The sequence below is a fragment of the Salvelinus alpinus genome, chromosome 6 (assembly GCF_045679555.1).
Source record: "Salvelinus alpinus chromosome 6, SLU_Salpinus.1, whole genome shotgun sequence".
Classification (NCBI taxonomy): domain Eukaryota; kingdom Metazoa; phylum Chordata; class Actinopteri; order Salmoniformes; family Salmonidae; genus Salvelinus; species Salvelinus alpinus.
Window position 1 is genome coordinate 65,809,492 of NC_092091.1, and position 17,617 is coordinate 65,827,108.

General features: G+C 45.3%; 1 protein-coding gene across 6 annotated transcripts in view; it reads left to right on the forward strand.

Annotated features, from left to right (window-relative positions):
• The window catches only part of LOC139579131 (F-box/WD repeat-containing protein 7), a 120,473-nt gene that overhangs the window by 70,558 nt on the left and 32,298 nt on the right, over window positions 1–17,617 (forward strand). For 4 of the 6 annotated variants that reach the window (XM_071407441.1, XM_071407436.1, XM_071407438.1 and 1 more), the window contains exon 2: window positions 16,990–17,072. In XM_071407441.1, the coding sequence (XP_071263542.1) occupies window positions 16,990–17,072 (83 nt within the window). Of the gene's footprint in view, window positions 1–11,482; window positions 11,855–16,989; window positions 17,073–17,617 lie in introns of those variants that run through there. The other 2 variants (XM_071407440.1, XM_071407439.1) reach the window with 2 other exon arrangements.

The window sequence follows — 17,617 nt, forward strand, 5'->3', positions numbered from 1 at the left end:
AATGGAAGAAACACAAAAGAACTGTCAATCTCCCTCGGCCTGGGGCTCCATGTAAGATCTCACCTCGTGGAGTTGCAATGATCATGAGAACGGTGAGGAATCAGCCCAGAACTACACAGGAGGATCTTGTCAATGATCTCAAGGCAGCTGGGACCATAGTCACCAAGAAAACAATTGGTAACACACTACGCCGTGAAGGACTGAAATCCTGCAGCACCCGCAAGGTCCCCCTGCTCAAGAAAGCACATATACATGCCCGTCTGAAGTTTGCCAATGAACATCTGAATGATTCAGAGGACAACTGGGTGAACGTGTTGTGGTCAGATGAGACCAAAATGGAGTTCTTTGGCATCAACTCAACTTGCCGTGTTTGGAGGAGGAGGAATGCTGCCTATGACCCCAAGAAACCATCCCCACCGTCAAACATGGAGGTGGAAACATTATGCTTTGGGGGTGTTTTTCTGCTAAGGGGACAGAACAACTTCACCGCATCAAAGGGACGATGGACGGGGCCATGTACCGTCAAATATTGGGTGAAAACCTCCTTCCCTCAGCCAGGGTATTGAAAATGGGTCGTGGATGGGTATTCCAGCATGACAATGACCCAAAACACACGGCCAAGGCAACAAAGGAGTGGCTCAAGAAAAAGCACATTAAGGTCCTGGAGTAGCCTAGCCAGTCTCCAGACCTTAATCCCATAGAAAATCTGTGGAGGGAGCTGAAGGTTCGAGTTGCCAAACGTCAGCCTCGAAACCTTAATGACTTGAAGAAGATCTGCAAAGAGGAGTGGGACAAAATCCCTCCTGAGATGTGTGCAAACCTGGTGGCCAACTACAAGAAACATCTGACCTCTGTGATTGCCAACAAGGGTTTTGCCACCAAGTACTAAGTCATGTTTTGCAGAGGGGTCAAATACTTATTTCCCTCATTAAAATGCAAATCAATTTATAACATTTTTGACATGCGTTTTTCTGGATTTTTTTGTTGATATTCTGTCTCTCACTGTTCAAATAAACCTACCATTAAAATTACAGACTGATCATTTCATTGTCAGTGGGCAAACGAACAAAATCAGCAGGGGATCAAATACTTTTTTCCCTCACTGTATATGACCCATATTACCGGAGGTTCCTTTATTTGGTCTTTCTATCAGGATTTACACAAGTTTTATATCATTTCACAAACCAAACCGGGTCAAACAGGATGCTAAGCCACTGATTTATTTATTTTTCTTTTCCCACATTGGTATCCCGATACTAAATCGGCATCGTGATACTTGGCCTGGTATCGTATTGTTTGTAAAATGTTGGTATCGTGACAAGCCTACTATAATCCTGTTGTAAAGCAATGTTCTTCATATGAGGAAAGCCGTTTTGGAGAAGCCCAGTCACCGTAACAGCCCTAACTCTGGCCCTCTACACTCACATCCAGCACTCTGAATCTCAGCAAGACACCTCACCTCTCTCAAGGCCTCAGTCTCACCCTCCCTCCCAGCCATCCCTGCCTCCCAGCCATCCCTGCCTCCCAGCCATCCCTCTCTCCCAGCCATCCCTGCCCTCCCAGCCATCCCTGCCCTCCCAGCCATCCCTGCCCTCAACTGTCTCAGTTCAGTTGGTTAATAGGACTGTAGAACGCTTGTCCTTCTCCTATACAAGCGGCCTCACTGGTACTCTCAAAAAAAGTTAACTGTTTCACTGCACATATAGCCTACTCAACCATTTCTGTATAACCACACACAATGCTCAACCATTTTATTTCCCCACACACACATTTACCTAGACAGTTTATTTCCCAACCAACACACTTACCTAGACATTTGTGTACCCACACTTGTGTGTTATTTCTGCTTCCTCATATTAAACCAATATGTCGTACGTTCACTGTAACCTTCTGTCCTCCCTAATCTAACCCCTCCTCTCTGTAGACTTAAACATGTTACATGAGGAGAGTCCCATGACACACGGCAGGTCATTGAGCCGTGTCAACGCTGCTGTTTACACACACTTCTTCCCCTAGTGTCACTCTGTTTTCCTCAGGCTGTTGAGTCAAGCAAGTCACCCCCCTCACACACACACACACACACACACACACACACACACGCCTCAGCTCATGCAGCCTAAACGATGGACCAGTGTTTGTTGTGCTTGTACAATGTATCTGTTTATGAAATGAATCCATTAAAGTTTTGGAAGCCAAACAACCCTCTCTGGGCAATTTGAACCAAACTGAAACACTATCACACTATTATTTGTCCATTAAAGGGGTAAGTGTTTGGAGCATAGGGACTGCAGCACTGTAATATTATAGCTGTACTGTAGTGCCGGGCTGGAATACTCTGGCCGGGCTGGAATACTCTGGCCGGGCTGGAATACTCTGGCCGGGCTGGAATACTCTAGGCGGGCTGGAGTACTCTAGGCGGGCTGGAGTACTCTAGGCGGGCTGGAGTACTCTAGGCGGGCTGGAATACTCTGGCCGGGCTGGAATACTCTGGCCGGGCTGGAATACTCTAGGCGGGCTGGAATACTCTAGGCGGGCTGGAGTACTCTAGGCGGGCTGGAGTACTCGAGGCGGGCTGGAATACTCTGGCCGGGCTGGAATACTCTGGCCGGGCTGGAATACTCTAGGCGGGCTGGAATACTCTAGGCGGGCTGGAATACTCCGGCCGGGCTGGAATACTCCGGGCGAGCTGGAATACTCTGGGCGGGCTGGAATACTCTAGCCGGGCTGGAATACTCTAGCAGAGTGTTAGCTGACTGTGGCTAGCACTGCAGCTGCAGGGCAGAGGATGGATAGTGGAGGTGATGAAAGACCTGTGAGGTTTGGCCGGCCGCTCTAAATAAGATTAACATCACTATTGGTCAGTAAGAAATTTGACCTCGGCTTTTAACCCAACCCCTACCAAAGACACGTGCAGCTTTTGGAGAGATACTGGAGGCTTCCACACTGGGCACAAGTGCACAAAGGCAAGCGAAGGCATCTAGGATTTAATACCGGCTCACTTCCCGCCAGATTTTTCCTGTCGGACCCGGGATTCAAACTGGCAGCCCGCCGGTTGCTGACTCACCTCTCTAACCGCTAGGCTACAAGCAGCATGAATACAGACCCAGGTGTTCTCAACATAGAGATGTATTTGGGTTCTACCTAGCTTCTCCTCAGGGGATCTGCTGACTACCTGAGTCTGAGACGTGTGGAAAAAGGGAGGATCGCATACTGTGTAAGGGAGCGACGCACCTGAAGGGCAGACCATCGAGTGTGTGTGTGTGTGTGTCTGCGTTCATGTGGGGTGATGCTAACCGGGTTAACCGAGGAAGTGTGACGAGTGTGTTCCCAGAACGGGAGGACGCTCTTCCGTACCACTGCTGCTCAGCCAGTCATGCAGAAAGACGGCAGGATTCCGCTATCAGGGAGCATGTGTTAAAACCCACCAAACGTTCACACGTACACACACTCTAGCAGATTACTGCTTCAGATTCAGCTACAGGACACACACACACACACACACACACACACATGCATACTTACACAAGCATACACTCTCATGTTAATATACTGCACTTGCATACTCAGGAGTGGAGGAGAATATTTCAGACATGGCTGTGGTTATGGGCATTCCTCAACTACTTGGACCAGGTTGCATTGCTGTTGAGTTGCGTCAGTCACATTCCACTGACAAACCACCCAAAACAAATTCCATGTATGTCTCTTTCACTTTGAACACAAGACATGGCAATGTGTGTGTGTGTGTGTGTGTGGCAGCATTTTTACCACCTGACTCCATCACAACACTATCACTCGCTTCTGCTGTTAGCCTGTTATAGATAAGTCTAATCCCGCAAAGTCCATTTAGACAAAGAGCCTGTACTTTTCAAAGGCTAAGCCAATGGACAACATCTAAACAAGATCAAGCGTTGTCCCCCGCCGCCTCTCATGTTGACCTCCTCCTTATCATGAGACCATTGTTTATGTGTTTGCGACTTGCTTCCCTATTTGTAGCTGGTTGCTGTGGAGATGGCATTGGGTAGGTAAACTGTCAAGTATGGGAGAACAACGGTATTGAAATGGAGCAATGTTTCAGGACTGCTAGTACAATGGGTTTTCTGGAACAAAGAGTGTTGTTGTTGCTGGTCGTAGCTCAGCTAAACACGTCAAGACGTTCCAGGATCCTCCACCTGCATTCCTTCCATGTTACACCGTCCTTCAGGCTCACCTGTCTTCCTGGTTCATCACGCCGTAATCTTCAGAAAGACGGCAACAAAAAAACAACAGCTACCTCACCCTCTCCGCTCCAATTTGCTTCTCCGTCCTCGTTCAGGTTCGTGTCTTCTCCGCTAGCCTCAGCTTTTGGGTTCTAGGTCTTTCTTCCTCTGCTCTGGAGAAAACTATCCCACTCTCAAGCTTTTCTGAGACCCCAAGCCCAAAGTTGCCAGCTGCTCCATCCACTCCAATTGCATCTCAGAGAATAGATTTTGCTCCGGTTTGGACCCTGTATAGTTACCTTCTCCTTTTGAGAGGGATGTTTTGTAGTATGGAGTTGGCTCCGGTATGGTGTAGTTGAAAAGAGTGTGGCTTTTTCTAGAAAACTATACATGAGAAACATGCTGTGGGTTCTAGTGAGATTCCTTTACCCTGGCATCTCCTCTTCCTCCTCCTCCTCTTCTTCCCTGACTTGCCCCTTCCAGTGCAGGGTCTAGGAGAATGCCTATTAGTCTTTGGGTATTGTTAGGGGAGCAGCAGGGCTGTAATTTGGAGCTATTTTTAAAGGAGAAAGTGACGTCTTCTGCTGAAGCGCGAGCGTGGGTGGGAGAGACGCAGTGTGTGTGTGTTGTGTGCGCTCCGGATGTACAGAGCCACGGCCAGGCATTCATAACTCCATGAACAGTCCCACATCTTGATAAAGTGCTTCACACCCACACACCACTCTGCATTTAAAGGTCACCGTTTATTGAGATGCTGAAGCTTGATAATATGGACATGGCCAGGCCATCTGCATTCTCCCATGGCATTTTACTACACGCCGAGTTACTGGCTTTATAAATTATTCTCCAAATGAAGGTAAATGCCTTGGTGGGGGTGGGGGGTGACCAATATACATGCCTATTTCCCCATTCCCCCATGTTGACGACAGAAAGATGGAGCGCAACAGAGTCTGGCTTCCTGCTTCTTATCTGTAATTTGCAGAGGTCTGGATTGAATAGCCTGCTCTTTCTGATCCTATTAGGAGAGGGCAATAGTTCCCCAGAGAGGCCTGTTCCTGTGTTGGGAGAGGTGGGGTGTTGTGGGACTGTGGTTAGGAGAGGTTGAGATCTGAAAAAGGTGTGATGTGAAAAAGGAGGTGGAGCTATTCCCCTATTGCACACTGGGCAGAACCCAGAGACCCAGGAAGGTCAAAGGTAACCCAGACACAGTTGGGCTCCTCACACTCCTCGTCCTCCTCCTCCAACTAGCTCATCCAGACACCGAGCCAACAGCCAGCAAACCACCGCTGCTTTTTTGCAATTTGGCTCGTTCTGCCTAATCTGGGCTGTGGAGTGGCACTTTTGAATAATTAAAGGGGGTTTATCCGTTCCTCTGTAAATGTTGACACCCGCGCGGGCCAAGGTTCACCTGGCTTATGGCTACCAATTCTGTAACCCTCTTCTCTCCGTGTTCATGTCCATGTGGAATATTGATGAGGTAAATGCAAAACATGCTTAACCGCAACACAGTAGGGATGGGACAGAGGGGTAATATTCACGTTAACTGCGTTATTGGAGTGTCAGTGTTAGGAAGTTTCCTGTTCATGGTACAGGCCAGCTAAATCCTATAATGATGTTATATAAATGCTCCCAGAAACATTATATCAACCCCTGACATTGTTTTCCTGTGTGGCTGTCTGGTACATAAGTCATGCTCTGACTGATCTTGTTTATAGCCGCCGTTCGTAGCTAGAAGAACGTCTCTGTATTAATTGACAATGGGTAAAGGTCAAGACTGGCTTTGAAGAATCCAAGAGGGAGCACTCGTGTTTGGCTTTCTAACTCTGTATGTGTGCTTATCGTTCTGTTGTGTGTGTGTGTCTGTCAGCTTCTCTGTAGTTCAGTGCCAAAGGGTTAATTCAACCCATCCATAAAGGACACAACACTTCCTGCTGTCTGATTTATTTGCGCTACTCGACAAGGTCAACAGCTTCCTCTTCCCCCATTTTCATTTGAAGTCCCTCTCTAGAGGCAGGTCACAGATCAGTGATACACTATATCAGTAGGCAGTGGGAAAATACGAGGTAAGCGATGGTTTCTGTTCTCAGATCTGGCCGGGCCTCCATAGCTGGGAGGTGCCATGTCTGGCCCACCCCAGAAGGGAAGACTCCAGTTGTGGGGTCAGGAAGAAGCCTCTATCCCCCCATCCACTGAGAAACTGCAGGAGCCCACCACCCAGATACACTTTTTCCCACAGTGCTGCTGGAAGTTAAGCACGAGCCTGCTACCTACTTCCTGCTAATAGATAAAGCACTGGTTTCTTTCGATTAGTAAAATAATCCAGGTGACCTTTTTGTCAGCCAGGGATTTAGTTCCGTTTCTCTCGGTTGTAATCCAAAGAGAGGCACAGTTGGTTAGATAAATGTCACAGTGACGTCCGACGTCTCTCTTCTCACTTGAACCCCGGGGCAGAAAAATATCAAAGTCTTTAGTCAGCGGTTTGATTTCTTATTTACTTATTAAGTATTGCTTCCAGGAAGTGGGAATGCCTTGTGGTGTTATTGTGAAGTCTGACCTTCAATGGCTTTCAGCAGGGAAATAAAGTCCAATTTTAGATCCTGATGGCGGATAAACAACTAATAAAGCTCGATATTAGTTTTGTCACAGTAATTTATGGTGTTATTATCACGGGTCCATAGCACACCCAGTCGCCCCTGGTGTCTTGGGCTTTATAGTGTGTGTGTGTGTGTGCGCACCCTGGCCAGTAAGTTGTCTTTGTAGTTAAACTTTTGTTCTCCATAGTGCAGAGAGTTTTATACACTTTCTCCTCTCCAAAACTCACTGTAGTGGAGACTATTGGTCTCTCTGGAATTTCCAATGGGCTTCCCAGACTTTCAGCCTGCCAGATATCAAGCATGAGAACAACCTTGGGTCCAGGTTAAGTTACTATTTGACTCTTAACAGCGTGTGATTGGCAGTAATGGACATTGCCCTTCTATCCTCTGTTCTGTCCATATCATTTCCCATGGAACACTCGTGATGTCACAATAGGAGATGTCAGCCCTCCTCACTTTAATTTCCTCGTTGACCTGACCCCAATAGAGGCCTGGACTCTCGGGGGGTTGCAGTCGCGTGGGTGGCTTAAGGCTGTTATGCTAATGGCCCCAAGCAGCCACAGGCAGAGGATGTCATTATTCAGAATAATGTTCCCCAGAATGGAATGCTGCACCGATGATCCAACGTTCCATTTGTCACACTTCTCCCCGTAGTCGTCCGTCGATCGCATGTCATCTGTCTGGTTGGAATGCACCCTGCTATTGCTCTCTCGGTGAGCGGCCATTGAGATCGAAGGCCCCCCGCCCCAGTCCCCTATTTTGTCACCGCCAGGACAATGACACGGCGGTTATTCAGCGACACACCACTGCCCAAGAAGTATTTGCTGCTTCAAGTTCAACAAGGCACCACGTTTAAACATTTGATCAAGGAGGCCATTCTCCTATAGCTTGAGCCAGGGTATTTTCCCACATATCTGTTGCCTTTGAAAAGCTCAATGTCCAAGTCCATCTAATCCACCTATAGAGAGGGTTAAGTCCCTTCATTTTTCCCTTTCTACCCTTTATTTAATGAAACCTCATGAAGAATGATGAATTCCGTGAATCAGTTCTGCAGTTCCTTTTCCTTTAAATACTGCAGTATCACGTACATAAAAAAACAGTCATGGGTGCTCAATTTTTCCAGAAGAACTCATAAGCTAATTTCTATTCTGTTGGCTGAAACACTGCCATAGAAATCCATACATCCACATGCTGTAGCCTACTGTTTGCGTAGGAAGCCCCATACGAGAGAGCGAGAAGAGACATAAAGGGAATAGAGCATTTGCATTTGCCCTCCAGACATTCCACTGCGCTGTTACAAGATAGTAATTTTACTACATTCTCCATTCTAGTTCCCAATATATATTCCAACACCGAGAACCATTCATCATATATTAGCCTTCTCGCTCCTCTCTCTGTCTCTATATATCGCTCTCTATATGGATAGATCTATATCTAGATATTCATATATCTATAGAGAGAGAGATCTGTCAGTCTCTCTCACGGAGGTCTATCACTTGAAGACAAAACACAGACAAGGCTCAGATATGAGTCTGAAATGAGTTTACTTCGGAGGACACCTGTTTTGTGGAAGCCCCATGTCTGGGTCGGGAGGGTTTTGATACGTTTTGTGAGGTAAGAGCCTAGCGCCGCTGGCTGTCTGTTAATGCTTTACCGAGCGGCAGAAGGGGAGCAACAGAGGTCACAGGCTCTTCAAAGGCTGGGGCGCCACCGCTCTCACGGTCCACGCATTCCAATGTACTGTGTTAAGGTTGGGCAGCGAGGGGGTTGTTCTCAAGAGGCCCCAACACACACACACACACATCGTCTCGGTGTGCTGCTTGGTGTTGCTGTGGCAACAAAAACAAACTAGGAAAGATTTCCAGTGCACGGAGAAGGGACACACACACACACACACGGAGCTCCAGACTATCTTAGTTATACTGCACCTGGCCACCTTTAACCCCTCCAACACTAGATTACATGGGGAGCAGGTGAGGCTGCAGTGAGGCCCCTCTCTCAAAGGCCTCAATTGTACCCTTTAAAAGTAGTTTGTGTCATACATGCAAGTCCTTGTCATAAAACATGTGTGTGTGTGTACATGGTTTACTATCTCTATTAAACTAACATCTGGATATCAAGGTGGCTTGCTTTTCTAAGCAGTTGCTATATGGCCTGCCTCGTATGAGTTTTCCGATTTTCCTTCAAATGGTTTTGGGATACTGGCACATTTTCTCTCCTCTCATTCTTGTCTCACCAATTCGACAAGTGCCTCTCCTCACCTCTCACCTCCAAACCCCCGATTTCCCACCTGAATCCAGATGATTGGATAATGACAGGTGTCGAGTGTCTTAATGGCCTTTAGAGCTGTTAAATCTGATTCCCAGTCAGTAACCTGTGAAGAGGCCCTTCCTGTGATCCTCCTCCATTGTCTCTGTGTGGTTATTTGAATCATCTTGACTGACATTAGTCACTGATTAGGGAGGTGGACTGTGGAACCGGGGCAAGAACGCAAGGTGTTGGAGACTCCCTAAAAAAACACGGCACTTCAATACATCTACGACTGGATTTTTTTTATTTAACTAGGCAAGTCAGTTAAGAACAAATTGTTATTTACAATGACGGCCTACCCCGGTCAAACCCGGACGACGCTGAGCCAATTGTGCGTCGCCCTATTGGACTCCCAATCACGGCCGGTTGTGATACAGCCTGGAATCAAACCAGGGTCTGTAGTCACGCCTCTAGCACTGAGATGCAGTGCCTTAGAACGCTGCGCCACTCGGGAGCCCCCTTGGAAGTGACTTTTCGTAGCAGTTTAGGAGAGTATTTTTGCTAACCCTAATCAAATCATAATCAAGCTTTATTTATATAGCACATTTCAGACATGAATGCAACGCAACACGCTTCACAGGAAAAAACATTTGATAAATAACAATGAAAATAAAAACAAACATTTACTACACAACAAACATCACAGGATAAAAACAAAAGGATAACAAAAACCCTTTTCCTAACCTTAACCTAATTCTCTTAACCTGCTGCGTAAGTTCTGCTAACCTGCTATGAAAAAGTAACTTCTGGTCGTAGCTGAATCGAAGTGGTGTGTTTTTAGGGAATCTCCAAGGTGTTGATGAGAGGGAAATGGATTGTTTTTTAAATTACTCAACCTCGACTGACACAGGGGCTTCAAAGCACAAAGCTGGATTTCTAGAATGTGACAGCATGTTTGCTTCACCGGTAATGTGCTGACAGATGTCTAAAGAGATGTTCTAACAAGATAATAAAACAACGTACCTCCCATGTTGCCAATGACGCTCTCAATAGGAAATATGGGCACTGCAACAGCCTTTTTATGAATCGGCCCCTATGGAGAACAAGTCTCAACATGTTCAGAGAATTGCAGGACTGCAGGCTAGTTGCTTTTACCTTGCAGGTGTTTGCAGACCTAATTCAAGATTCCCAGACTAGTTTCCCATTTGTCCAAATTGATCAACGTAAGCGAAAGGGCTTTTCATGTGTATTTATTTTCTACGCAAGGCATTATTTGAATAACAATAGCCAAGCTAGCTACCTGCCAGTGCAGGTTTTGTTTACCAGATAGCTGGATAGCCCTGTGAAAAGCTTCCCTCTTACCTTGGAGGTGACAAATACTATTAAGTATTTTCTTTTAACAATGTGTATTCACCTCAACCATTATTATTTATTAGTTTGTTCAGCTGTGACTTTGTTTTGGACCCAAACCAGCCTATCGAGTTTATTTCCCCTCACCAGCAGTATAATTTGCATGCGATGGCCCTTTCCCATTTGTGAAGCCATCACCTATGTTCTAGTTATGTTAACTAAGGCCCATCATTGTTTTTGCCCATATTGAAAAGGAATTAGCGTTCATTTCGTGTGTAAATCAGGTGCTGCACCTGAAGTGCATATTGTGTACCGCTGCCGACTAAAGAATAATGGATCTCTCTTTATCCCCGGGCTGAATGAAGTGTGGAATATAATATATGAATGTTATGCGTTTATTATGCATGGGCTGAAATATTAAGTACATTTTTTTGTTTATTCAATATCATATTCTCCCTCTAATATTTATATTAGTTTCTCACTTTTCGGGATGTAATTTGTCTGACTGCCCTAAGCAGAGCACTGATTATACAGAATATCCTATTCAAAGCAAGTTGTGATAAATACCTCCTGCCCAGTGATGGGGAAAGAACATTAGCGGTGCCACTGCTGGCATACCATGGGGTGTGTGTGGACTGCAACAAGTGAGGGGGTTGACTCGGTGGTATACAGCTATGACCGGAAAGTGACCTTTTCATAGCAGGTTAGGAGAATTTACACAGCAGGTTGGAATAATTAACATGGCAGGTTAGGGGAATTAGGTTAAGGTTAGTGAAAAACCTCTCAACCTGCTACGAAAAGTCACTTCCGGTCGTAGCTGTACTCCATCTAGTCACATCCGTGATTTCCCCTCCCTTTTCCTGCCTGGCTGCTGTGTATTCGCACCAATAATTGATGCGCTGCGCATACTGTTGATTGTTGGACTGCACCATTCGCCTCCTCACTGCCGGGGAAAATGTAATCCGAGCTCTACGCAGAAACTAGCGTTGTAAAGGCTCTGAAGAGGGCATGGCCCTCCATTTTCTCCCCTAGCCACTCCTCCCCTTCTCCCGAGTTGCAACTTCCCCTTTTTTATCATCCCTCTCTCCTTCCTTGCTCATTATCCTCGCTCGTGTAGTCCTGTGGGGCAATCGGTAGTGAGAGCCTCCTAGCTACATCGTTCTGTATTTGAATCGTTACTGAGAAAAATCAATCGGTGTGGCACGGACGGAGCTAATCCACACCGAGAAATCTACTACACCTACCGTCAAGCACGCACGCCCATTCGGTGACGTGCTCGAGCATGTCCACATCAGAGATTGTCACGGATCTACCCGCGAGCACCCTGCCCTGCTCCCCTTTGCGCTGCGATTCTACCACTCTGACATATTGGGGATTCAACGATTCGCAGTGAAGGAATAGGAAACCACAGCCGGATTACCAAACATGGGTTTCTACGGCACTTTAAAGATGATTTTCTATAAAGTGAGTAGGCTTTCTACGTCTATATGCAACATCATGCCGCACAATATTGCTGTCATATCGTTGCGTGATTGACATATTGACCAAGCGCCTGGGAAATAATTTTCTGGCAGTTGCGAATTGAATTCCTGAAAATGACGCGCCGCTGTATACATCAGCAGATTGTATGGCCAGGCACTGCAGAGGATGAACGGGAACAGCAGGGGAATTATGCGGGGCTCATATCATAGCCGATTTGATTAATATTTTAGAATGACTGAGAGATTCATACTGAGCACATCGGTCCTCGTTTTCATTATGACATTCAGGGTACAGGGATGTCGGCAACAGAATAAATACATATTGCTTATGAAATTCATTGGGTTTTATGTATAGGCCTATTGCATAATAATTACACGTGAGGTTTGCTGTCGTTTGAGCAATAAGCATTCATTCCTTTACCATGGATTATGCCCGTTGTTGAAAACGCGGTGACCCAGCCTATCTGCCCATCAATTAACTGCACTTGCGTGTCACACTGACCGCGTGAGCAGTGTGTTCCTTTGCATCACGGCATATTAACCAATAGGCTACAATGTTGCATTATTTACCCGCATAGAGTGCTTTAACATCAGAAGGAATGATTAGACTAGATACTTAGTTTTTTTTGTGTGTTTATGGAGGATGCAAAACCAGACCTATTCAGAATATGGGAATTTTCTTCCCATTTTCGCATAGAATATAACCTCCATTTCCAGGTTATAGTGAGCAATATGCTTATTTTTTAATCATTACTTTTAGGTTAGCTTGTAGCTGGTCTGCCTATGTGTTATGCATCAGGCTATTACATATGCAGTTGTGGGCATCTTGTGTTGCCAAGTGACTCACTGCATAGTTACCTGTAGGCTATCTGATTTGTATCTGTTGAATTGCCTGTTGAAGAAGAGACTATATTCCTTACGCTGTAGACTTGCTTGAGACTTCAAGCACAAATTATGAGTCACTGTGTCAGACTGCTGTGTATAAGGCAAAACAACCTTCATGACAGATGTTTATTCATCATAGTATGTCATCCAGAAATGCACGCTTGTTGTGGCGGAATGTTTCATAGACTTTGGTGATGAGGTTGAAAGACTGCAAGTCGTTTACTGCAACCAACATCACAGCGTCTCTTAAAAGCGATTACGGTTTCAAGTGCGGATAACGTTGACGAATGCGGTTGCTGATCCGCTTAATATCTTGGCTGTGTGGAAAGCGAGCCCTATGAGAGGAAATCAACCGGTATGAATTGAGCACACCGGAAAATCTGAATAACGTCTCTTACCGGGCAGCGGAACATCCCACACCTCCCGTGTCAGTGTACACCATTGGTTACCGTTAAACAGTTTCGGCACGTCCTCCCGAAACTACGAAAGGGAACGTGCAGCTGTTGATGATTTTATAGTAGATCATATTATGTAAACAAATTGGGTAATCACTTCAAATTCATTTGCACAAAATCCAAGGAGAAAAGTGCTGGCTAGTCAAATTGACTGGGCTGCAGGGGTTTGGATGCATTTCAGGTTTTTAATTAGTGGGATTAAAATGTGGACTGTTTGTGTTCAGCCAGGCAAGGCGTTTCCCACCTCTATTCAGATAGGATTTAAAATATGATAATGAGCCTTTCTGTTTATTTATTTCCATTTCAAGAGGTATCAAGTAGGAGGCTATAATTTCATACCTAAATTATATTTTTCTGCCATTCACTGTGAGCTCCTGTTGTAGCAAATTCTTCTCAGTGAGTAGCCGACTCTTCCTCTCATTTCATATTCTCTCACATTCAATCGACTATTCTACAGAGTCGTATAATTTCATGCCTAGATGCTCTTTCTCTGCCATCCTCTTAGCTGCTGTTATACATTTACATTTACATTTAAGTCATTTAGCAGACGCTCTTATCCAGAGCGACTTACAAAGGGAGCGTGTTCTACTCTGAAGGGAAGGTAGTGCTCAGTGTTGTAAGAATTGTCTGTTTTAATTGTCTGTTTTCACAGGCACAGAGGGGGAGACTGGCTGCTTTTTCAAAGACTAATAGAAAATAAAAAACTAATAAAAATTGACTTTAATTTCTCTGAAAGCAATAGGTCCCTTTGCTATCTGTTCCGTGCAAATGGATATTACGGATACCCCATCTCTTTCTAGTTATGTCCCAATTCTATTTGTTTCTCCAATGGAGATCTTGAAATGATTTCATGGCTGCTTGACATGGTAATTGAATAACTGTGGCGTGTACGGAGAACATTGTTCCAATTAGTTATTTTTTCATGAGGTCTACATTTCAATGAGTAATAACACATTACAGTTGGTTTATCTGTCTTTTCAGACCGACGGGGAGCTAATCTTTATTTTGTCTATTATAAACTGGTTACCAACATATTTAGTCAAAATAAATGTTTTGTCATACCCGTGGTATATGGTCTGATATACCACTGCTGTCAGCCAATCAGCCTTCATTCACCACCCAGTTTATAATAAGTGAATGATTTCCTCAGATCTTATGGCGTACGCTTTCATTCTCTCGCTGCTTTTCAAAATGTCCTTATCTCTCTATCCAGCTCTCCTCCTCCTCCTTCTCACAGTTAGGGAGGTCAGAGGTGTGAGACAGAGTGACTGATTAGTAGCTGTCTACAAACAACATTCTCCGTCTCGTCTTGGGTTACCTTTTCCCACGGCTGAAACACAAGAGACCGGTTGTTGCACTCTAATGTGTTTTCAATGCCTGCACTTGGGAGATTCTCTCGTCAGCCACCACCCCATGTACCCCACACACACTCATACTCTCCCTAGTACTTGAACTGCCATTGCAGTGAGGTCATTCCTTGGAGAACAAGGGATTGGGGTTGAGAATGAATCCCCTATCAAGCAGAGAATATCTTATAAAAACCCAACCGCTTGAGAGAGAGAGAGAGAGAATTTTAACTAGATGGAAAACATATTGATGATAAATCTTTCGTTCTTCACCAACATTTGGAATGTTATTCAAGAATGATTTTATTTTTATCTACCATTTCTCTTCTACAATCCCTTTTCATTGCCGTCTCTGCAGTGCATCCCATCAAAATCTCTTTTCAATGATTCTGATTCATTTGTCTTGATCTGACCCGACTTGTCTCGTCAACGCGCTGTGAACCATCCCAGTTCGGGGCCCCTAATCAAAACCCAGCCAGCTCTTCACAAGAAAGAGAAACCAGAACCGCTTCCCTCAGCTCAGTTACCACCACACACACACTCGGCGCCAAATGATCTGGTGGAAATTCAACTATAATCAATAGTCTTTGATATCAGTATCGTTGGTTGGTCCTCCAATCAACTAGGCTACATCCCCAGCTGTCAAATAATAGGGTGTTGGGTAGAAGTTAAACGTTCGTTGATTATCAGTCGAACTTTATTCAGGTATAGGCAAAGTTGAAAAGTAGGCCTCCCCATACAGACCGCATTGCAGTTCTATAGCCACATTGCAGGCTAGTCTATATTATCTATTTTTCTGTGCCTCCAGAATTGGCAACAAATGAAATATTTTTTGCATTCTTAACTTGTCCTTGGCGTAGTTTCTGTCCGTCTCAGTGCATCTAGCTAGTGTTCCATGCATGTGTGAGTCCCGACGGTCAGAGTGCAGTGACATGAAGATATGAATAGTTAATGGGTATTCTTGGTCTGTTATTATAGTCCAGTGTTTGTGGTGGACATTGCGTCTATTTGGGTTAACGTCCCATATAAAATAGGCAAAATCTCTGTTTATGTCATGATGAACCAGTAACAGACACTACCAAAGTGGAGTAAAGCAAACACCACGTGAAAGAAAAGGCTTTTGTCTTTCGAAAACCCCCCGTGCTCTTTCCTAACCGGGCGTTCAATTCACCAAGTGCATAAAAATCCATTTGAGACCTCACTGTACAAGTACATCCCCAAAAATAGTTTTATTCAAATGTCATTTTGGCCTCGGTGTGTGAGTGGATACTGAGGCCTTTTGTTTTCTCCTGTTTAGATGTTCAGTATCCAGGCTCTAGCTATGCACCCACTGAGGCAGGAGAGGTTGTGTGTGGTTTCCCTTGAACCACCCGTGTATAAATCAAGCTATTCTAATCGAGTTATTCTTTCTAGCGAAGGGTGCAGTCATTGCCTGTCCTATAGCATATACCTGCTCCCAAATGATTGTTTCAGTGAGTGTGTGTGTTCGTGTCCCCTGCTCTTTTTTGGAATCCCCCACACCTGTCAGAGGCTCTCAGTATGGAATGCAACCTATTGGAGTGAAGCTCCTCAGTGTAAAAAAACCCTACCACACCTCAGCCCTGCCTTTTCATTGGCTTTGGCTCATGGGGATCCTAATAAAAAGAAATCATAAAATGTCTTTCAGTTAGATCCAACCTCTACCACACCTCAGCCTGTTCTTTCTCTCAGCTAGAGCCAGCCTAGCCTGTGTTATGCAGCGCCATCATCTGCATTGAGAATGACTGAAACTTCAAAATTCTTTGTCTTTTTGTCTATAGGCTGAATAAGTAGGGATCCTTCGGCTTCTTGCTCATCATTTTACGTTTGCTCACGTGGAAATGGTTGGTTCACGTGGAAATGGTTGGTTCACGTGGCAATGCAAGAGAACTATATCTAAATTTGTTTTATTCTTGTGAGGATCGGTGCCGTGTGCACAAAAAGAACTACAGTTGTGTTCAAATAATTTTCTGAAGTAAACAGTCGGTGCTTTCCTGCTGTGAGCCTCAAAAGCATTCAAGTCAGCGTTTGTTTGCAGTACCAGTTATTCAACAACAACATCGTTCTTTCCCCGTTCTCAAAGTGAGGCGCTGCTTCGTTCTCCTCAGGAGTACAGCTTGTAAATGTTAATGGCAGAGATGACTCATATCTTCTGTCTTTGAGGAGAAGTAATCTGGAGAGTGAGGTAGCAATTATCATTTACACTCTAGCCAGGTCTCATCTTTCACCAAATGCTAGGTTGCTGCAGGGAGGTTTTTTAGTTTTGGGCCCTGTCATTATTTTCTTATAGAGGGGTGCAAGAACGAAGGAACGTGCGCACGCACACAAGGGTGTACGTCTGTGGTGTCTGTCTCGCTCTACTGCCTCCTAACATCTCTTCTCCTTTCTCTCCTTTCACCTCTCTTGTTTTGCAGATGAAGAGAAAGTTGGACCATGGCCCAGAGGTCCGATCTTTCCCTTCAGGAAAAAAGCCCTGCAAAGGCTCCGAGTATCCAAGGTAAAGAACCCCCCGTTCCCATCTCCCCTACCCTGTTATCCAGTATCCAAGGTAAAGAACCCCCCGTTCCCATCTCCCCTACCCTGTTATCCAGTATCCAAGGTAAAGAACCCCCCGTTCCCATCTCCCCTACCCTGTTATCCAGTATCCAAGGTAAAGAACCCCCCGTTCCCATCTCCCCTACCCTGTTATCCAGTATCCAAGGTAAAGAACCCTCCGTTCCCATCTCCCCTACCCTGTTATCCAGTATCCAAGGTAAAGAACCAACCCCCTGTTCCTACCAGTTAACCAATAGATGTAGCCTTCCTACCCAGTAGACCAGCAATGCAAATGGTAAAGAAACCCTGACCCATTTGTGTTGTATCACAGACAGGATCCAGCAGGCAGCCCCAGTTGTCCCTGTAAGTCAGAATATGATGTGGTTATTCACACTAAGACATAATCCTCATAAGAAGTGCTCACCGCAGCGTGTTCTTTGCCCATTAAAGTGTACTTCATGCCTTCCTGAGGATCCCGACTAAGCACTGCTGCCTCACTCATTGGCA